The sequence below is a fragment of the Podarcis filfolensis genome, assembly GCF_964270895.1.
Source record: "Podarcis filfolensis genome assembly, chromosome: 7".
In the NCBI taxonomy this organism is placed as follows: Eukaryota; Metazoa; Chordata; class Lepidosauria; order Squamata; family Lacertidae; genus Podarcis; species Podarcis filfolensis.
The window spans coordinates 53,622,029-53,645,440 of NC_139603.1; the positions used below are offsets into that span (position 1 = coordinate 53,622,029).

Consider the following 23,412-nt stretch of genomic DNA (forward strand, 5'->3'; position numbering starts at 1 on the left):
CGAGACCAGGGAGAAGAAAGGATGGAAGAAGACTGGAGGAAATTTAAGATTTATTTACAAAAATATTGTAATTTGGCTGAGTGCTGAATTGGATGCCAGTGCAGACAATTGTCTACCATTAAATTAGATTTAAGGCTGAATTATATGTCAAACCAAATTAAGATTATTAATTAAGATGAGTTAAATGATAATTTGTTTGAAATTAATTTAATAATGATGTAAGTGTATGCGGGAGGTGTGGGGGAGTCCCATGTAACAATTGAGAGATGTTAAATGGACAATGATAAGTGCTTATCTAATATATGCTTTATTTGAAAACTTTAATAAATATATTATAAAAAAAAAAAAAAAACAAAACAGTGGGCACCATGGCAGCGAGCAGCTCCTCAAGCCAGCCAGAGCCAACTACGCTACCAGGCTGGCTCTGGGCTGCTGAGACTGCCACCGCCACTGCTGAGTGGGGAACCGAGGATGCCCGGTGCATCTACTGGGGGAACCGCTGACACACACACACACACACCCCGCAGCCCAAATTGAGCTGGGAGCGAGAGCACCCAGCCGACTGCCCAGCGACGCTCCAGGGCAGTAAAAATCCTGGAGCCGATGCTGGGAGAAGAAAGTGAGGAGAAAGAGGAAGGAGAAAAAGAGAGAGGAGCCCTGACCTTGCTGCGCCACTGCTGCCGCCGCCACCACCACTGAGGAGGAGAGGTAGGCGAGCACCGGGAGGGCAAGGACACATGGCTGAGCCCTGGCCCGAGCCGAGCCTACTCCATGGCTGCTAGCGCTCCAAGAGAGCAGACCAGGGCCCAGAGGAAGGCCGTGCGACAGAGGAGACCACAGAAGAGAAGATATTACTTCTTTTTTTTTTTAAAAAAAAAAGTTTTAATTTTTTTCCTCTTTTTTTTTAAAAAAAGTTTCCCCGGAATCTGGTAACCTTAACTTAGAGGAGTTATGATAGCCATCTTCAATTATCTAAAGGGCTGTCACATGAAGGATGGAGCCAGCTTGTCTTCTGCTGCTCCGGAGGCTAGGTCTCAAACCAATGGATTCAAGTTACAAGAAAGAAGATTCCGACTAATCATCAGGAATAGCTTTCTGATAGTAAGAGCTGTTCAACAGTGGAACAGACTCCCATGAGAGTTGGTGGACTCTCTTTCCTTGTCGGTTTATAAGCAGACATTGGATTGCCATCTGCCATAGATGCTTTAGTTGAGATTTCTTCATTTCAGGAGGTTGGGCCAACTTTACAATTCTATTGTTCTATGATTCCATATTTCAGTTTCCTGTTCATTATGTTGCTTTGAATGTATACTTTATATTTCACCTTCTTCAGTAGTGCTTTGTTATCTATTGTTTTATTTGGTGTTTTAATTCGCTGCAAACCACTTTGAGATTTTTTATTAAAAATATAAGTGGTGTACACACTGAATGAATGAACAAATCAAAGTAAGGAGGTCAGAGAGAAGACACCAGCTTTTCTCATAAGATTTAGACAGCAATAAATAGACATACTGGCAATAACTCCCAGTGAAATGAAAAGGATTTGGTTCTGAGTAAGCATGTTTATGATCATGCTGTTAGCAAAGCTTACTTTCCAAAGCAGACATCTGAGCCCAAAGTCTTTTAGGAATGCCCATTCCTTTCATTATTGACATTAAGCTACCATTTTGAAGAGCAATATGATCAGAAAGCACATTATAGATATGGGAAATTGAAGTATCTCTTCAAAGGAACATCAACCTTTTGTTTAATGTTCTGTTTAAGTCCCCAGTTCTTCAAGGGAGGAGGATTAAAGTGAGATGGGAGAAGAAAAGAGAAATACATACCCTTCTTTCTAAAGTGTTCATGCGCAATGGTAGAAACATTAAATTTAGTGGATATTTGGAGAGTCAAGTGTTTGTTTGATAGGCAGTTCACTTTTTTTCCTAACATACATGGCAGCAGTGCCAGGCTGGATGCGGCTTGGGTTTCAAAAGAATTAGAGTTAAAGGTGAGAAAAATTGAAATAGAGCCAAGAACATTATCAGATCATAATCCTATAGTGATGGAAATTCAAAAAGAAACCCAATCAACTTTTAGATGGAGACTAAATGAAGAAATCTTGGATGATGAAAGTCTTTTTGGAAAAGGCAAAAAAACTGCTGAGAGAATATTTTGAGCTAAATTTGAATAAAGGAACCCAGGCCACAAACAGTCTGGGACACTAGCAAGGCAGTGATGAGACGACTGTTTATTCAACAAAACGCAGTTAAAAGAGGAAAGAAGGAAAGAAATTATAAATAAATTAGCAGAGAAAGAAGAAGAGTTAAATAAAACTCCTAATAAAGAAACAGCAAAACAGGCAATTAAATTATTACAGTTGCAATACTCTATGCTAATTAGCGAGGAAATAGCATGGAAAAATAAAAAGACAAAACAATTTTTTTTTAATGCTAACAAATCAGGTAAGCTTCTGGCATGGCAACTGAGAAAAAGTGAACAAAAAAATTATATAAATAGGACAAAACTTAATGGTAAAATAACTGAAAAAACAAAGGAAATAAGGGAAGCCTTCATGAAATACTACACAGATCTTTACAGAAAGGGAACAGAAAAGAAGGTACAGATAGAAGAATATGTAAAAAAGAGTAACATCCCAGAAATCACAACGGAGCAAGTAAGGATTTTAAACTGAGAAATAACCATGCAGGAAATTATAGATGCAATAAACCAAACAAAGGCAGGGAAATCACCATGGTCAGATGGAATAACGGCTAAATATTATTTTAAAAATGAGTGAACAGCTTGTAAACCCAGTGAGGGATACTATGAATGAAATTTTAAAAACAGGTGAAGTCCCGGAAACATGGAAAGAGGCCTATATAACTCTAATACCAAAGCAGGATTCAGATATAACATTGGTCAAAAATTATAGGCCTATATCATTATTAAATAATGATTACAAATTATTTGCATTTGTGTTGGCAAATGGATTGAAAAACATTCCAAAAGATCATATTCATTAGAATCAAGCTGGGTTCCTTCCAAGAAGGCAAATTAAGGATAATATTAGAAATGTGTTGAATATTATTGAATACCTGGAAGTTAGAAATGAGAAGAAAGCAGTGCTGATGTTTATAGATGTGGAGAAAGCACTTGATAATGTTTCTTGGGACTTTGTGGAAAGGGTGATGGAGCAGATGGGTTTCGGTGTAAACTTTAATAGAGGGATACGGGCTGTTTACTCTGAGCAGAATCGGGTAATAACAAATAAATGTAATATACAAAAAGGAACCAGACAAGGTTGCCCGTTATCACCATTATTGTTCATTCTGGTCCTAGAAGTGCTGACTAGAAATATAAGAGAAGATAAAGAAATAGTAGGAATAAAAGTAAAGGAGAGTGAACATAAATTAAAGGCCTTTGCAGATGATTTGGTAATTACGGTAGAAGATCCAAAAAGTTCTCTCCCTAAAGTAATGGAAAAAATTCAAGAGTTTGGTCAAGTGGCAGGGTTTAAATTAAACAAAAGTAAGACTAAAATGTTATTAAAAAATATTAAAGAACATGAAAAGAAAGAAATAACAGAAAAGATAGGAATAGAAGCCCATGAAAAAGTAAAGTATTTAGGTGTATGGCTGACAGCAAAAAATATTAATATATATAAGGATAATTATGAAAAAGTTTGGCTAGAAGTAAAAAAAAAACTTGAAATGTGGAATAGGATGAACCTATCCCTTCTAGGAAGGATTGCAGCAATAAAAATGAATGTACTTCCAAGGATGTTATTTCTTTTTCAGACAATACCAATAATAGCAGGGACTGCATGCTTCAAAGAATGGCAAAAAGAAATTTCAAAATTTGTCTGGAATGGGGAAAAACCGAGGATAAAAAATAAGATACTTACCGATGTGAAAGTGAGGTGGCTTCTCACTTCTAGATTTAAAATAGTATTATGAAGCTGCAACCCTAATATGGATCCGAGATTGGATCAAACTTGATAGAGAAGGGATAACAGACTTGGAAGGGCATGATAATATGTTTGGATGGCATACCTACCTATGGTATGGGAAAACAAAAATTCATAAAGGATTTCATAATCATATAATAAGAAGAGCATTGTTCAAGGTATGGGATAAATATAAAAAACTATTAGAACCTAAAACACCTTGGTGGTTATCACCTATTGAGGCATTATCACTTAAAACATTGGGGGGAAAGGGAGATTGGCCTACATATAGAGAATTGTTAGTAGAACAGGAAGGGAAACTGGAACTGAAAGAATATGAGGAAATAAAGGAACATCTTCAAAGCTGGCTACATCATAGGCAGCTAAAAGATATTTTCAAAGAGGATAATAAGAAAGGCTTTTCATATACAGTCTCTAAATTCCAAAAGGAAGTAATAGAAGAGAACACAAAATTATTAAAGAAATGTATAATATCCTTTTGGAATGGAAAACGAAAGATGAGGAAGTAATGATTAAACGGGCACAAGACATAGGCCACAACATACAATTTGAAGATTGGACAAAAATCTGGAAAGTAAATTTGAAATTCACAGACTGTATATTGTTAAAGGAAAATTATATAAGATGATGTATAGATCACCAGTGAAGCTGGCCAAAATATATAAAAATAAACAGAGGGAATGTTGGGGATGTAATGAGGTTGAAGGGACTTTTTATCTTATGTTGTGGGATTGTAAAAAGGTTAAGGTATACTGGGAAATGATTTACAATGAATAAAAAAAATGTTTAAAATGAAGAAGAAGAAGAAGAAGAAGAAGAAGAAGAAGAAGAAGAAGAAGAAGAAGAAGAGTAGTAGTAGTAGTAGTAGTAGTAGTTTGGATTTGATATCCCGCCTTTCACTCCCCTTCAGGAGTCTCAAAGCAGCTAACAATCTCCTTTCCCTTCCTCCCCCACAACAAACACTCTGTGAGGTGAGTGGGGCTGAGAGACTTCAGAGAAGTGTGACTGGCCCAAGGTCACCCAGCAGCTGCATGTGGAGGAGCGGAGACGCGAACCCGGTTCCCCAGATTACGAGACTGCCGCTCTTAACCACTACACCACACTGGCTCTCAAATGACATTTGTTAAAAAACCAGAAGCCTTCCTGTTGGGCATTTTAGGGCAAGATCTGCCAAAAGAGAAAAGGACACTATTTATGTATGCAATGACGGCGGCGAGAATACTGCTAGCACAGAATTGGAAGACTGGAGAAATTCCAACAAAAGAACAATGGCAAGAAAAACTGATAAGTTATGCGGAGATGGTGAAGCTGACACACAGACTTCAGGGAAAGGACAATAGGAACTTTGAAAAAGAGTGGAAACCTTTTATATTATATCTGCAGAAACAAAGGAAGAATATTGATCTGATGGTAGGATTTGAAAAAAACATTCACAATTTTATGGATAGAGAATAGGTAATTTAATAAAAGGGTAAAGTATTATATTTGTAGAAGATAACAGAATATATAAGGAGGTAAATAAATCAGAAACGGAAGCTGAGGGAAGTCCAAAAGGGGGGAGGGAGAGATGTTTATGTAATCTGTGTGTTATAAGTATATTTGTAAGACAAAAAATTAATAAAAATAAAAATAAAGTGTTCATGCGCTAAAATGCTTTCAGTGTAAAGTACCCTCCACTCCTCCTCAGAACACTCATGTCTGCTCTAGAGAAAAAAAGTAACATTGTCTTTGGGAAGAAGAAAAAGAACTCTCGGGTCTAGTTATGTAACTTTCACTGAACCTGATTTTGTATTGTGTTGACTATCCCTTTGTACATATGTAAAGCTTGTCTGAGCACAGAGCCAGGTAGAAGTAAGACATAGTCTCCAAATAATCCCTAGATACTAGTCCAAGCATTAAGGTGACTTGGTTTGCATTGTAGTTTTTTCCACTTGTACCAAAAGTGCTTATGTAAAGCTGCCAAAGTGAATGGGCAGTAACTAAGGTTTGGGCTTGCACTATTCTTCTCTTCTGTTCAGGCAAAATTGGTGTGCACTGACACAGCTGAAAATATAGTAAAACAGTGCATGAAAATGAAGTATTTTTGTATATGCATTAGTATTTCATTTTCCCCACTGGTGATTTTTTTTAAAGAAGAAAATGGAAATACAATAAATTTGTCACTGGGTTAAAAGGCTTTTCCATGTCAGTTTTTAGTTATATGTTTCTGAGCTTTCTGGGATCACTTTATTACACACTTCACTGTTCACTAACACTTCCCTGCAAAATCAGTGACAGTGCACTTTATTTATTTATTACATTTATATTCCACCTTTCCTTCAAGGAGCTTCATGAAGCATACGTAGTTCTCCCTATGTTATCCTCACAACAACCCTATGAAGTAGGTTAGGCTGAGAGCAAGTGGTCCCAGGTCACTCAACGAACTTCATAGCCAAGTGGGGATTGAAATAATGGGGTTCAATATCCTTTCCCATCATTCTAACCACTACACCACACTCACTGCTGCTTTGTGCATCCATGTGTGTACATAATGTCCTGGCACCTCTGATTTTAAAAAAATCAATATGTCAGCACAGTCACACTAGCTAGCTCTATGCCCCATGTCATGCTTTCTGCAGGCCCTTCTTCAATACATGCATAGAGTTGCATGTACAGTGGTTTAGATGCTATCATTTGTTCATTTATTAAATTTATATATTGCCCTTCACCTGAACATCAAGGAGCAAAGCAGAGCCCAGAAGCATTCCCAGGCTATGTGCCTGGTCGTTCAAAAACTCCATCGATAACACAACACATATTCTCTCCCAGTTCACCTCTTTTACTAACCAATAGCCCCTCTGTCTTGTCTGGATTAGACCTACATGCCTTTCTGCTCCTTTCATTTTCTGCAGGTGAACCAACCATAGGCACCAAGTCTGCGGGCACCCTCAAAATTTCCAGTGACTGGCCTGGGCCCCCACAAAGTGTGGCAGCTGGCACACGGGCACACTGCCAGGCATGCACATGTGATGTCACCACACATGGTGGCGTGTGTGAGTGACGTCAGCATGTCGTGGGGCATGGTGATGTCACACCACATACAGGCATAAGCTGACACCTCTAGAGCCAACTAAACCTTATGGGAATTAAAACTAAGTGCACACCCAAGACTTCTGTCCTGCAGGCAGTTTATCAAACATGTGATATCACAGGCATTTCTAGGTACCTGAAAAGATTTGAAGGTCAGGCCAGTACCACAAATTTGCCCACAGTGTGGCAGCCTCCTCATGAGCAAAGTACCAAAAAGAAAAACAGTTTTAAAAGAGTGAAGTGGCACGACATCTGCAAAATATTCCAATGCAAAAGACCCCTAATACAGCCTCTGCCTTTGTAGTACTATGAATGATTCTGAACAGCCCCACAAACACAATTACCCACACTGTCTTTCTAGCTTCAAATGCATGTTGTTACTCTTACGGTTTTTTAAACCAAGGTTTGCTAGTTAATATTTACTTAAGTTTATTATAGGGGAAGAAAGATACCTCTCTCCTTGCCCTTAATATTTACTTAAGTTTATTATAGGGGAAGAAAGATACCTCCCTCCTTGCCCTTAATATTTACTTAAGTTTATTATAGGGGAAGAAAGATACCTCCCTCCTTGCCCTTAATATTTACTTTATTATAGGGGAAGAAAGATACCTCCCTCCTTGTCCTGATGCTAAACAAATGCTTGACTTTTTACTCTTTCCTTGTGCTGTCACTGGACCTGTGACAGTTCATTTCCAGGGCTCTCTTGTGCTCCCCAGACCGGATTATTAGACCACTACCTTATGTTACCTTTTTAGCTGTTTTGCTACACCTCTGATTGTGCAAAGTGCTTATAACCTTTTCATTCTTTGGCCAGAGTACCAAGTCTCCTGTGAAATCTGTCCTAGGACGCATGATTAATCCACAGTGTAGGAGTGAGTTGATGCCTTTACCCTATCATTTGAACCACTGAGGACATTCCATTTAACTTTTTGCCTGCTAGAAGTTGGTGCTGGTGTCCCACATTCATAACATGCATTTAAATACTTACAGCCCACATTTACTCAAAAAATTCAAGGCATTTTGGAACCACCTTAGCAAATGAAACTATGCGATGAATTATCAGAACATAATCCTGTTAAATGGTTTGCTAATTACTGTTCTGATGATGTTCTTGTAAGACATTCAAATCAATATGCCAGTATATTGAAGTAGATTTCCCCACTCAAAAATGTGGCAATCTGGACTGCACCTTGCAAAAAGTTTCAGATAATTACACCTTCCTAGACTGGTGAAGCAACAAACGTAAGTAACACACGCTTGCCACACATTACCCAATCTTGGTTTATATAAAGCAAGAATGTCTGGAATGTACATTCGCTATAAAAATTGAGCTGAAGCTCCAATACTTTGGCCACCTCATGAGAAGAGAAGACTCCCTGGAAAAGACCCTGATGTTGGGAAAGATTGAGGGCACAAGGAGAAGGGGACGACAGAGGATGAGATGGTTGGACAGTGTTCTCGAAGCTACCAGCATGAGTCTGACCAAACTGCAGGAGGCAATGGAAGACAGGAGTGCCTGGTGTGCTCTGGTCCATGGGGTCACGAAGAGTCGGACACAACTAAACTTCTAAACAACAACAACAACCTACATGAATGCTTTTGACTTTATTAGGAATAAATCCAGTTGAATCATGAAATGGGGGGGAAATGTATACAGAATAGTTTCTAATAATACAACATTCTTATGAGTGACAGTTATCTGAAAGGAAGCTCTAGAGGTCTGTGGTCGTGGTTCCAATTACTCTACAGTTGTCTTTGTCGTATTATGATACTGTACATTTTTGCAGTGGAGTCTCATTTTTTACTGGCACCTGGGACATGCATGCGCCCAAGGCGGGACCAGAGGCTGGGTGCAGAGGGTTAACAAAACCTGACACACCAGCTGAACCCTTGCCTCTGCCACCAGGTGACACGGAGCACAGAATGTTCATGGGGCTATGGTACACCACCTGCACAGTGGGGAGCGCAACCGGACAATGCAACCCTTGGCGAGGGGGCCAGGGGTGTGACAAGGCCAAGGTCCTGGGCCCAAAGACCCTCAGCGGCAGACAGGATGGTGATCCCTGGGTGGGGGTACCTGGTTCGCACCCCCTCAAAACCATCCAGCTGGGTCTATAGCCCCCTTGGCCTTCCCCACACCATACCCCTGCGCGCATATATATATATATATATATATATATATATATATATATATATAATTTTCAAATTTACAAAATCAAAAAAAAAATTCAATAAATTCCCATGGACTTCCCCCATCCCCTTCGTTAACTTTCTTCTCCTGCATCTTCCCTGATAATCCAATTCTATTAAATCTCCATTACGGCCATAGTCCAATGTTTAACGACAAGTGTCATTCCCATCCTACTAATAATTTTAATTGTTTACAATGATTTTTAAGGCAAATTATATATTTTCCCCATTCCTTGTTAAAATTTTGGTCTTCCTGGTTCCTGATTCTTTCGGTCATTTTTGTCATTTTTGCCATTTCTGAGTAGTCCATCAATTTAATCTGCCATTCTTCTCTGGTAGGGCCCATGTTTTCTTTCCATATCTGGGCTAATAGCATCCGGGCAGCAGTGGTCGTGTACATAAAAAGTCTCTTCTGGTCCCTTGGAATTTCGCCACCTACAATTTCTAAAAGAAAATCTTCCATTTTTAAAGAAAAGGTTATTTTAAAAAAAATCAGTTCATTATATATTATCTTCCTTTTTATTTTTTATTTTTACTACCTTACAGATCCACCACATGTGGTAAAAGGTGCCCTCTATTTCCTTACATTTTCAGCATGTATTTAACCTTGCTTTATACATTTTAGCTAATTTGCTAGGTTTTAAATACCAGCAATACATCATTTTCATATAATTGTCTTTCAAAATATATCATCCTGTAAACTTCAAATCCCAGTTCCATAACCTCTCACATGTTGCTAGTTGTATATTATATCCAAAGTCCCTCGCCCAGTGTATCATAACTGATTTGACCTGTTCATCTTTCGTATGCCATTCTAATAGTAGTTCATACATTTTTGAAAGTATTTTAGTCTTATTTCTAAATGCTCTTTTTCAAGTTTAGAGATTTCATTAGAGAAACCTTTCTGATTGTCCATCTTAAATATATCATTAAGCTGATGGTGTTGTAACCAATCAGTTAATAATCCTGTTATATCTTCAAACCTCTTGTTTCAACTCATGATCTACTTCCATTAATAGTTCTTTATAAGATGCCCAGTCATTTCTCATTTCTTCTTCTTTTTTCTAGAGATATTGCCTCCAGTGGGGAAAGTCACCATGTTGTTTTTGGTTCTAATAATTTTTTGTATTTTGTCGATACTTCATAAACCGCTTTCCTTACTACATGGTACTTTAACCGTCTCGTACCAAGGTATGCATGCCAGCCATATTTATGAATTCCATGAAAAATAATAGAGAAAAATAACTACCAAACTTTTAGAAGACATCTAAATGCAGCCCCTTTTAGGGAAGCTTTTAATGTTTAATAGGTTATTGTATTTTAGTGTTTTGTTGGAAGCCGCACAGCGTGGCTGGGGGGACCCAGCCAGATGGGCGGGGTATAAATAATAATTATTATTATTATTATTATTATTATTATTATTATTATTATTATTCAAAGTACTGTAACTTGGCAAACTGCTTCATCCTTTTCCATAATGAATAGTTTAGTAATTCTCAGAGAGATGAGGTAATTCTTAGTGCAACCAACGTTCAGAACTAATCATTAAGAAATTTGGAAGGCTTGCCTCTGCTTGAGCAACATTAAAAAACAACAACAGGACATTAATAATAAGGCAAAGCTATTCCAATTTTATAGGGTGGAATGTAGGTCATTATCATCTCCAAATCTATGTAAAGGTAAAGTTCAAGTGCTGCCATCTATATCTCGTTTGGATTTACACATCCAAGGCCTGTAAGATCACTTCTGTCATTTTTGTTGTTTAGTCTTTTAGTCGTGGCCAACTCTTTGTGACCCCATGGACTAGAGCATGCCAGGCACTCCTGTCTTCCACTGCCTCTAGCAAGGAATTTCCCTTTCAGTGTAGCAGCACTCATGCTTTGAAACTTCCTGCCTTTTAATATCAAGCAGGCGCCTTCATTGTACTATTTTGAACACTTGTTCAAAACTTATTTGTTTTTGAAAACCTACCCAGAGATACAATGCATACTTGTTTTTAATTTTGCGGATTTTGTAAGTTGCTTGTAAGTTTTGTGAGATGATTTTGTAACTTACTTTTTGTGCAAGTGCTTAACAATTTCAAATAATCATTACTTGTCTTTTGATAATTTTATTATTTCTGTTTTTAAAGTTAGTCAATTTATCAGTATTTTTGATAAATATTTTATACTGGAGGTTATTTTGTTATTGTTGTTAAGTGGCCTATGATTTTGTTCAGTAAAACAAATCATGATACATACAGGTCTGGATTGTATGGTTTGACCTGTGGGGGCTAGTGTGCCAAAACCCTACCTTGAAACAGAAGCCTGGACCAGACCTCCTTATGGTCCCCCCAGGGGGTGGATCTTGGTAAAGTGCCACCCTGCGTGAGGCCATTTGATACCCCCAGCCCTCATGGCACTGGCTTAAGCCGGGCTTTGGGAAGGGGGCGCAAGGCCCTTGCAGGATCCTAGAGCCCTTCTCCCCAAAGCCTGATGAGCACTTGCCTGCTTTGGGAAGGAGGCAGGAGGACTCCAGGACCCTGTCAGAGCCCTCACACCTCCTTCCTGAAGCCAGTCAAGTGCTCACTGGGCTTTAAGAAGGCTCCCTCCTTGGCTTGTGTGCTGGGTGCAACTACACTGATCAAACTGCCTCTGATCCCCCTGTGCTTAGTAATTGGATGTTGATGAGTGGCATGGATAGTCCTCTGGGCTTAATGCCTACAACTCAGTGCTGTGTGACTGTAGTAATGCATGAGGGACACAGGTGGTGCTATGGTCTAAACCACCGAGCCTCTTGAGCTTGTTGATCATAATCACTCTGTCCCATTGCACCAGAAGTGCTTTAGTCATGCTGGCCACATGACCCGGAAAGCTGGCTGAGGACAAACGCTGACTGTCTCAGCCTGAGAGTGGAGATGAGCACCACACCCCATAGTCGAATTTGACTGGACTTAACCACCCAAGGGTCCTTTACCTTTACCTTAGTAATGCATGAAAACCACTAAAGTGATTCTTCACTGACAATGAAAGATGTAACTTCCTACATCTTTCTGAAATTTCCTTACTACAAGAAATTGGTTTTGGTTTTTCCAAACCTCCTCCCCAGTTTACTCAATTTAGAATAATCTCAGATTCAGAACTTGCCAAAATTAAAATGTTCAGAATTATGCACAGTATGGCCTCTTTTCTTCCTGTAACCTTGCCTTGCCCATCTCTATACATTAATAGTTTGTGTTTGGCTATTGGCCCACATAGCATCCTTGGGAGAAGTGGGTTTTGTTAATGCCGCACCATACACATACTTAACTATTTGGGAACGCAAATTCTCCTCCATAGGTTTATGAAAGCAGATTTCCAACTGCAGAAATTTCCTATTAGACATCCCACCAACCCACACCAACCTTTGCTTACACCCTGACCCAGTGACTGTTTCTCCATGGGATTCAGCAGCTCTGGTTGACTATACAGTAATTAACAGCACAATCCAATGGCCCTTGCACTGATGTAAATCCCAACACAGTGAAATTTGCAGTGAAGCAAGGGCCACTAGAGCATCCTGAGAATTGTCTATGTGTTCGTTTTTTATTTAAAGTATTTCATTTAAAGTATTTATAAAGATATAAATATAAAGTATTTATATCTTTCCTTTTCATCCAGTAAACTTTCAAGGTCACTAACAATAATGAATAGGGAACAATCAATTAAAAACAATGTTACAATAGTGCTTTGAAGGACTCTTGAGTGTTCTTATAAAAAAGGAAGTTTTTCACATAATAATTGTACTGTAACATCCCTGAGAGAACTGAATATCTTTCAGCCTCAACCTTGGCATAGTGTTGGCTGACCTCATCACAGAGGTCAAAAGTTTCACTGTGCCCACTTCCAAGCTCAGTAAATCTGCAAGGTTGTTCACAGCAAGCATCTAAACACGTTTATAACTGATCAAAAAGGCTTCATGCTGGTCTACACAAAGGGTACCAAATATACATGAGTTGGATAGAGAGAGAAAAAGAGGTGGCACAATAATCTCTCAGTGCCTGTGAGGCTTTTGAAATAATGGATTCATTGGTTTTGACATGCTTGCTAACCAAATTGAAATTTGGATCTAAGTTGCTGCACCTCATTAAGCAACCATACTCAAAATCAAAGGCAATTTTTTTCAATCAATGGCCTTTGCACTCAGGCTGCCAATTTCTTAAGGGGTTATCATTGCAATCAATGGTTTCAACACTACCCTGTCATTAATAATGTTGTCTCCCATGGGATTAAGTTTAAAGTTCTCCTGATCCTGATCAAATGACCATTTGATAAATGACATGACAGCCTTGATGTATTATGTTCTGAAAGGTGCCAGTGTCTGATGTCCAAGAAGAAAACAACAGATCCTTGTAGCAATCTTGTTTAGCAATCTGCAACAGGGTGTGACAGATCACCATGATCCCGCTATAATCAAGAAGTTTAGAGTCACACTGTTGCACAAAGGTATAATTAAGAAAAATGAAGACATCTTGAACCTCTTTATGAGCAGTTGTAGTAGATGGGAGAGTTAAGATGGCAAAGTTAAGCGCCTTGCTTTTACCGAATAATCAGTGAGTTAATGTGTGTAGGTGAGGAGAACAGACTGCGGCAGAAGGACACACCTCAGTTTACAGGCATTCCATTGAATGTCTACACAGCATCTACAAAGCCCTCTTTTTCCTTGGTCCCTGATTGCATGAAAAGACTATCATACCTGTGCATCCATCCTATAGTCTGAATAGGCATAGGTTCACATACATATTTATTTACTACTTGTATTTCCTGAGACTAGGCATAAGTGTTCAAACTGTACCTAAAGAAATATTCAGTTTATAGGATCTTTTCCATGCATATTTTAACAGAGACATTTGTCTATCTTTAGAAATGTATACATTGTAGTTAAATTAGTATTAGTTCCCAAAAATGTCCAGTGCAGACAGTATAAATTACCCCCAAAATTGCATGTGCCTAATGATGTGAAAGTCCGGGGGGGGGAGGTGGAATGAGGGGGATCTGTTTTTCCCTGAAACCTTTGGGAGGAAAATGTTGAACAGTAGCTGTCTTGTGCTCAATGGAAGAGTTGGGTCAGATGCAATTCAATGTCATCTTTTAGAGGACATGAATGTATGATTTGGAGTGATCCTAAGCTTATTTTGGGAGGTACGCTCCTAGTTCCTTATCCTTTTCTAAACATTTTGGCTATTAGTAGTATACCTGAAGGAGCGTATATTATTGGTATACCTGAAGGAGCTACTCCACTCCCATCATTCTGCCCGGACACTGAGTCTAGCGCTGAGGGCCTTCTGGCGGTTCCCTCACTGCAAGAAGCCAAGTTACAGGGAACCAGGCAGAGGGCCTTCTCAGTAGTGGCACCCGCCCTGTGGAACGCCCTCCCACCAGATGTCAAAGAGAAAAACAACTACCAGACTTTTAGAAGACATCTGAAGGGAGCCCTGTTTAGGGAAGCTTTTAATGTTTGACAGACTATTGTATTTTAATATTCTGTTGAAAGCCGCCCAGAGTGGCTGGGAAAACCCAGCCAGATGGATGGGGTATAAATAATAAATTATTATTATATTGTTATTATTATGGGCACACATCCTCAACAGTCTGCTACTCACAAGTAAAGCATTGGGCTGGACACAATGCAACCAAATCTTTTCGTGGACAGTCTTCTGGATTCGTAGGTGTATAATCTGGGGTGGCTTAAAAGCTTATTGTAGACGTGACTGCCCCAGTTCTTTCGTTGTTGTCATTGCTTGGGATTATGTAATTATGAACATTACAGAGGCCAACCAGATGTGGGAAACCCTTGAGCAAGTCCTGAGCTCAATCGTGTACTCCCCTCCTGTGGTTCCAAGCAACTGGCATTCAGAAGAATTGGTGCATCTGACTGTGAGGGCAGAACATAGCCATTGTGGCTAGCAGCGATTGCTAGCTTTATTCACCATAATGGATGTTAAGGGTCAGGTACATGTAACCTTTGGCTATTTTAGAAGTTTTCTTACTGAGCTATATTTTGAACTTCCATGCAAATAGGGAACTGGAATTAGTCACCAACTTCAGCATTATGCAACAATCACCATCGGCATGCATGATGTCATAAATGAGACCTTGTACTTAACAGCAGATTAGTTCGTTCATATATTTGTTCCCTCCCAGCAAAATAGATATTATCCTTTTTATCATTTGTGAGTATGACAGTGCAGATAATTAAGGCATAATTAATCCCTTTTCAGCAATCCTAGATTATTTACTCATTGGAAATTTTATTAACCTGTCTTTGATTCATTTGATTTCTTTCCCATGGAGGAAGAAATCTATATGAAAGTCAAGATAAAAATGTTTAAGCCACTGATCTTTTACTTTGTCTCCTGCTATTTCTCTATTAACTTCAGTTCTCAAGACCATATTTTAGCCAATGAAATAAGAACTAATATTGATTTGCAGGCAGAGTCCTGAAGCATGTGAAGTATTTTTTTAAAAAATGCCTCGGAAAGGCTTATGGTTTTTGTGTGTGTGTGAATTTGTGGTATGAGTGGGGAGGGAGGAGTTGTGTTTCTGCAGTATGAGGTGTTGGGATTTTGTGTATTTGGGAAATTTGATGATTAAGGTCAGTGCTTTTTTTGTGAAAAATAGGTTCCGGTACTCCATGAAGTTGTTACAGTAAGTGCCACACTTTTTAACAAAAAGAAAAAAGGAGGTGCCTGTACTCTGAACCCTTGAGTACATCCTGAAAAAGCACTGATTAGGGTGATCTTCTTGCTAATATGAGTTCAAATGAATGCGTTTGAGTTTTGGGACTCAGATCCCCCCCCCCCTTTGCCTTGCACTCTAGTAATTTACCTTCTGTGAAATGGAGGTTCTGTCAAAGGAAGTACCCACCAAAGTAACTGTTTTGTGAATAGGCTGTCCATTCCTCAAAATTCCGAATGTGTCCACTGGCCCAAATCTATCTATATATGATATCTCTGAATATATCTATCTGTGATATGTGAATCTATCTATGTGATTCATATTTGTTCCCATCTTTCTACTGCACATTGTAGCGGACAGCCTTGGATGGAATTATGAATTTAGTTAGTGTGGAGGTTGCTTTTATATGCTATTTATATAATTATATTAATTTGTACAACTGACTGCATAAGTAGAAGCTAAATATAGAAATGCAGTTTTCTTGTGATTTGGGTTGGCACATCACACCTAATCAAAAGGTTACTGTGTAATTAAATCTCACTACACAAGTAAATGCTTTAAAATACTTAATGTATATTTATTGTCTGTATCAGTTTTTAGGGTTTGCTTACACAGTGGAAAAAGTGTACTATGAACTTTACATCTTGGCAGGACCATTGAAAGAAAAGGAAGGGAAAACATCTATTGGAATGACTGCTAAGCTTCCTAGCATAGACCAAACTAGCGTAGTCATTTGTGTTGAAGACACACAGGTGGCACTGTGGTCTAAACCACTGAACCTCTTGGGCTTGCAGATTGGAAGGTTGGGAGTATGATTTCCTGCAACAGAGTGAGCTCCTGTTGTTCTGTCCCAGCTCCTGCCAACCTAGCAGTTTGAAAGCATGCCAGTGCAAGTAGATAAATCTGTACCACTGCAGCGGGAAGGTAAACAGCATTTCTGTGCGCTCTGGCTTTTGTCACGGTGTTCCGTTGTGCCAGAAGCGGTTAAGTCATGCTGACCACATGACCTGGAAAGCTGTCTGTGGACAAATGCCTGCTCCCTCAGCCTGAAAGCAAGATGAGCACTGCACCCATAGTCACCTTTGACTGGACGTAACCATCCAGGGGTCCTTTACCTTTACCTTTTTACCTAGTCATTTGTGTAATAAGGCTAAAAGACATGGGTCTTTCTCCTGGTTCATTAAGATTCCTTTGCAAAAACATTCCTATGTGAAGCTTCTGCATTTCTTGACTGTATTCTCTATTTCTCTCTCTCTCTCTCTCTCTCTCTTTCTCTCCCTCCTTGTCCTGCCCCATTTTTCTAGGACTTACTGCTGCAGCATCCCTTGTGTCTTTGGCATGGGCGTTGGCTTCCTATCAAAAAGCACTTCGTGATTCCCGTGATGACAAGAAACCAATCAGTTATATGGCTGTGATAATCCAGTTCTGCTGGCATTTCTTCACAATTGCAGCCCGGGTGATTACTTTTGCTCTCTTTGCCTCTGTTTTCCAACTGTATTTTGGGATCTTCATCGTCCTCCACTGGTGCATCATGACCTTCTGGATTGTCCATTGCGAGACGGAATTCTGCATCACTAAGTGGGAAGAGATTGTCTTTGATATGGTCGTTGGGATCATTTATATCTTTAGTTGGTTCAACGTCAAGGAGGGAAGGACACGTTGTAGGCTTTTCATTTACTATTTTGTGATCCTTTTGGAAAACACTGCCTTGAGTGCTCTTTGGTACCTATACAAGGCTCCTATGATTTCTGATGCGTTTGCCATACCGGCACTATGTGTGGTGTTCAGCAGCTTTTTAACCGGCATTGTTTTTATGCTGATGTACTATGCCTTCTTTCATCCCAATGGACCAAGGTTTGGGCAGTCACCAAGCTGTGCTTGTGAGGACTCTGTAGCTGCCTTTACTCTTCCTCCAGAAGTAGCATCAAGTACTTTAAGGTCTATTTCTAATAACAGGAGTGTCACAAGTGACCGGGATCAGAAATTTGCAGAGAGAGATGGGTGCATGCCTGTTTTTCAGGTGAGACCTACTGCACCTTCTACTCCTTCATCCCGGCCACCAAGGATTGAAGAATCTGTCATTAAAATTGATCTCTTCAGGAACAGGTATCCAGCATGGGAGAGACATGTATTGGACAGGAGCCTGAGAAAGGCCATTTTAGCTTTTGAATGTTCGCCTGCTCCTCCACGGCTACAATATAAAGATGATGCCCTTATACAGGAGCGGTTGGAATATGAAACAACATTATAAATACAATTTTTAAAGAGAGCTCAATGCAGCGGCTACGATACATCCAAAATAAAAGGGTGGCAATAGGGCCGTGGCAATAACTTAACTGCGTTCTACAACAGAGCAGCAAGATGTAATAGTATCTGGCTACCATCATGATTATCATTTGATCCGCTGTCCCACAGTCTGTCGGTAGTACACCTATAAAGCAGCAGCATCCAAGAGCCTCAAAGAATCTGACTGAGAAATAGACCTAGTCCAGTTACTTCCTATTTCTTTCAAAGTGCACTGCACAGTATTTAAAAGTAAAACAGGAAGGTTTGAGTTGCATCAACATACTAGTTAATGCATTTTTATTTTATTTTAGACAAACTTCAACTATTGGTGTTTGCATAGTCATTTACAAAATGAAGAAACAGTCGGGGGGGGTGTCAAAATAACTTATTTTGTAAAAGGCAATGTTACTGTTAAGTGAACTCTAGTTTCTATAAAAGAAATTATATAAAAAAATATTATTCTCTGGTTTTGAATAGGTAAATCATAAAACATTTGCAAAAGAATTACAATTTGAAAAAGACATTAAGGATTTTTTCTGAGTCTAGAACTAAATTAAATTCTAACTGAGCAAAATACATGTGTTGTAATCTAAGGAGCTCTTCATTTTTATATATTTATTTGCTTTCTTTTATTCTATTTAACAGAAATATTATACATACAATTTCAGGGGTTTGGCATTTTTGAAACAGAAATTCTATGCAGATGGCTCCCCAGCTTTCAGCTAGTCTTTAGCAATGTTAATTAAATGATAATCATGATTAAATTTTCAATTAGAAAAAAAGAGTGAGAAAGAGAAATGGCATGAAAACAAGAAGGTATATTTCCTGTAATTGAACTTTTGGTGATCATATTCAGGACAATATTAAGAGATGAACAGACTTTTAACTTACATTTTTTTCAGGATCTGGGATGCATAACTCTGTGTGAGCAGAAGATGTGATAAAAAACCACAATGTCATACCCTTCTAGTGCCAAACATTGCTGTAACTGCAAAATTGATATTATTGTTTGAGGGACAGAAAATGGGTGGCACATGTACTTAAGCAAGAAGCTGGGAAGAGCAATCATACTTTCCACATTTGCAGACATCACTATTTGGTCCTTCTTAAGGTGAAAATTGGCTACTTGTCTGTAAGTATCTAAAGTAAACATACATTAAACCAGGCTGTGTGCATCATGTCCTTGAATTGGCCAAAACCTGTTTCTCTGTGTTTGGATGTTATGAAAATGAGCTTCAGAAAATCTCAGGCTCATGGGCTCCCTCTCCTACTCCCGCACAGCTGCAAATAGATCAGAAATTTCCACTTCCATCTTAGACTGACCATAGCTTACCATGTCATCTGAATGCTAAACTATTGTCAGTGATTATGATCAGTTGAAACCTATGGTTTGAAGTTGGCTGGTTTCAACCAACCATAGTTAAGATTAATATGCTGTTGAACTCAGATAAGTTTCTGAACATTTTCTCATTGCTATGTTGAAGAAGCATGGACAAGGGAAAGTTTTTTTAAAAAAAACTTGATCATTCTCATATTAGCATTACATCCAAACTATCTATTAAAAGTCACTTGTACAAAAGTGCTTTTGCTTACAGGCATTCAGGTATGAAATACTTCCCTTGGCCAAGCTAATTGTATCTTTCCTTATGTTAAAAGTATCCCTTGATGGTGCTTTCAGTTGCATTACAGATGCAAGTCAAAATTTGATAGTATTTTTTAAAAAACAAAACCAGGTGCAAATTGGAATAACTCATGTATTACACCAATATTTTTCTAAAGCAAAACACAGTACACAAGGTTGTTACTTTTTATAGACTTTGAATTTTTTCTCACATAACTCATTCTTTTTAATAGCTTCAAGTTTTAAAAATAGTCCACAAATTATATCAGCTGGCCCTTTGTACATGTACTCTTGATGCCATATTAATTTGTTTTGCAACATAATAGCATATGAAAGCCTCTATGGGTACTTTTATAATATTCTGAAAATACTGAAGCCTTCAAATGAGTGTTTCAAGTACAGTGCAATGTGTATATTGGATATAATGATAAAAACTTATTTTCCCCTGAAGTATAAGAGAGAAGTATAAAAAGCTTCAGAACTAAATTGCAAAGTTATGGTACGATGAACAGACTAGGAACATGAAGGAGTGCTGTTTGAATAGTATGAGATCTCGCAGAAAATATGGTAAGATCACAGTTTTCATGCTTTTAATTCGGTACATCTTCTAGGTATAAGCAAGTCATTATCTCACTATGCATCTGCAATAGGTCAGAACAAATGGTTACCACAACTCAGAAATAATCACCCATGATGGCTTTATCATGTGCAGATCCACACTATACATTTAAAAGCATATTCAATTCACATTTAAAGCACCCCAAATGAATCATGTGGCCCATAATTTTCGCCCATTTTCAGCACAATTAGCAAACCACAGTTTCTTGGGTTTTTTTGTGGGAAGTCCTGTGTGTTGAGTATGCTTTAAATATACAATGTGGACAGTGCAGATGTTTCTCTCAATCCACCCCAATAATTACCAATTTCAGGTGTGCACTTGCAATGGAATATAAACAACCATAGTAAGAAAAATGGAATAAATGGAATATAAAGAACTAAAATAAGCAAATATTGGGCATATGGCAGAGACTGTTGAACAAATGACTTGAAGGTAGCCAACTTGTTTCCTGAGAAACAATCCTGTGTAGATGTAAATCCCATTCAGAAGAGTAGGACACAACTGGAAATTTCCATTTGAACATCACTGATCTCAATCCAGCCCAAATTAAACCAAGTCCTCATATATGAACTGGTCTGTGTCTGACCAGCTGTGTCAGCAATGAGGTTCTTAAGATATGGCCTGTTGTATCCACACCAGCTGCATGTCACTAGATTTGACTTGGTGTTGGAGAATATATACTACCTTACATTCTGGATAAATTTGTCACAGAACAGAAGAGATTGTAGTCTGGTATGTTAATCTTCAGCATCATGGAAATTAAAGATAGGCCTAGTTCTCACACATGTGTTAAACCTGTGTTTGAGCTGTACTACACAGCATTTCTCAAGTTTGGGTCACCAGCTTGGACTACAATTCCCATCATCCCTAGCTAGCAGTAATCAAGTGATTATGGGAGTTGTGGTCCAACAACAGCTGGAGACTCACATTTAAGAAATGCAGATGGAGGATCACATGACTTAGTGCTCCTTCACACAAAAAGGTCAATATAAAAAAATAGATGCCAGAAACACATTCTAGCAAAAATGGTACAGCCCCAGATACAAGATTAACTATCTCAGAAGAACTAGGCATCATGTCTCTGCTGTGCATTCTGGTGGTGCATAAATTTAGTCTTCTCTGTTAAAATATTATGGGGAGGGGCGTATATTTTTTAATCTGCAGGTATATGAAAAGCATGTTTCTGTTGGTTGGAAATTCAAGGTGTTTTGTTCTACCAAGACCTAAAAATAAAATATCAGTGGTAATAATAGTGGTAATTATGAATGAGTAGTAAATATTTACAGCATTCACAAATTAGCCCATTATTCCAGTTTCTGAGGTGCCAGTATAAACAACGCAGCCATATGTAGGTGATGTTGAAATTTCATATTCGGCACATGAGATCTTACAGGGAAAGTGCTACCTACTTTCCAAATCAGGTTCAACAGGTCCCTATTCCTTTTTTGCAGATTTTGTTTTATCCAGCTCACACCCAGCTAAGCTGAAGACATTAAATCTGCAGCTGTTTAATTTTAAGTTGGATAGAGTGGGAGCAACACACTGTGACATGCTGTACTAGGAAAACTGATCAAGTTAGAAATATATCATTTGATAATTATTCCAATGTAAGCCAGTAGTGCCTACCAAGGAAGAGCATTCATACAACTAATTGCTTCTTTAGCCTCCAGTAAGCAAAGGTATGCAGAGAACAAGTGGCAGGTGCATTCCTGTTTGGGAGGAGGGTGGCTATGACTACACATGTTTACATACATCTCTCTCATACACATTTTTGTATTACTTAATTGTAGTATCTTCACAACACATAAAGCCTATTGAAATTGTTCCTCCTAGCTATCACTTGATTTGGCATTCCACATGTGTGTCAATCAGCTAGTGGCCTGGCACAGCATCAAAGCAGACACACTGTAACTTTCTTTCACTCTGAAACAGGATTCTCTTGGTCTAGATACATCTTGTAGTAAGCAGTATAGGGCTTTATATCCAATTAGTGCCCTTGCATGTGATCCATTGGGAAGTATCTGCTAAAGAAGAGAGAGGATTTTTTGTGTGTGTGAGTGCCCCTTCCCCATCTCTGATCAGAGCTGCTGACATTGTGGTAACCAATTTTAGGAGATGAGAGGCGACGAGCAAACGAAAGTGGGTGGTTTCCAGCACTTGTCCATTGATTTCAGTGTGTCTGCTGAGAGGAGTTTTTGCTCTTTGACTCTTGCTTTCTGGAATTTGTTCACACGTCAAGAATCTGGCTGTCATATAATGGTGGAAGTCTGCTGTTGCGTCACTTGCTCCTTTGCATGTCAGGAAACAGGAAAAAAATGTATACATCCTAAGGAAAGTGGTTCTTCCAAACCCACTGTGTCTGTTAAAGCTAAGCATCTTCAGAGAGTACATTATTTTTTATATAATGGTAAGTTGTTCATAAATCAACAAGCCTACACTTTTACATGTTGGCATGGTATGACAGAATATTGAGAAATGGGTTGAACTCCTTAATTATTTTTAATTGCTCACTCTTTCACAGGAAGCTTAAGTAGAAATCAAGCATTTGATCTGAATAGCATAATTATTTTTTTTTGCATTCTCACATTTTTGGCAAAGCCATGTATTTTTATTGTTCTTTGTTAACTTTTTTTTCTTTTTCACTGTGTATAAGAGAGATTTTGAAAACCTAACCTGAAAATTTATTCAGAGATCACATTATTTATTTGCATATTTCTTCAGTATTCATTGTCTATTTTTGTAGAGCTTTCTGGAGTTCCTTTCTGGAGTGAAGCAACCCATTTCAAAAAGCAACTTGTGAACTACTGCCAAAATAAATTAGCCATGCAACCAAAACCACAGTTTGATGTATAACTGATGGAGTTGCCCAGCAAATTTATACTCTCAAAAACAGTTCTAACTCCCTAGAATAGCAGCACTATTCTTTGGGATGGTCTGTGGGGGTGACAAATGGTGCCTGTGTGACAGGCTGAAAAGGTTTTGT

At 38.6% G+C, this 23,412-nt stretch overlaps 1 protein-coding gene across 1 annotated transcript in view; it reads left to right on the plus strand.

Moving 5' to 3' along the window:
- The window catches only part of XKR4 (XK related 4), a 120,744-nt gene extending 101,570 nt beyond the window's left edge, over nt 1-19,174 (plus strand). The window contains exon 3 of the mRNA XM_083622985.1: nt 17,208-19,174. Coding sequence (XP_083479111.1) covers nt 17,208-18,154 — 947 coding nt within the window. The 3' untranslated portion in view covers nt 18,155-19,174. The remainder of the gene's footprint in view (nt 1-17,207) is intronic.
- Nucleotides 19,175-23,412: the final 4,238 nt, after the last annotated feature.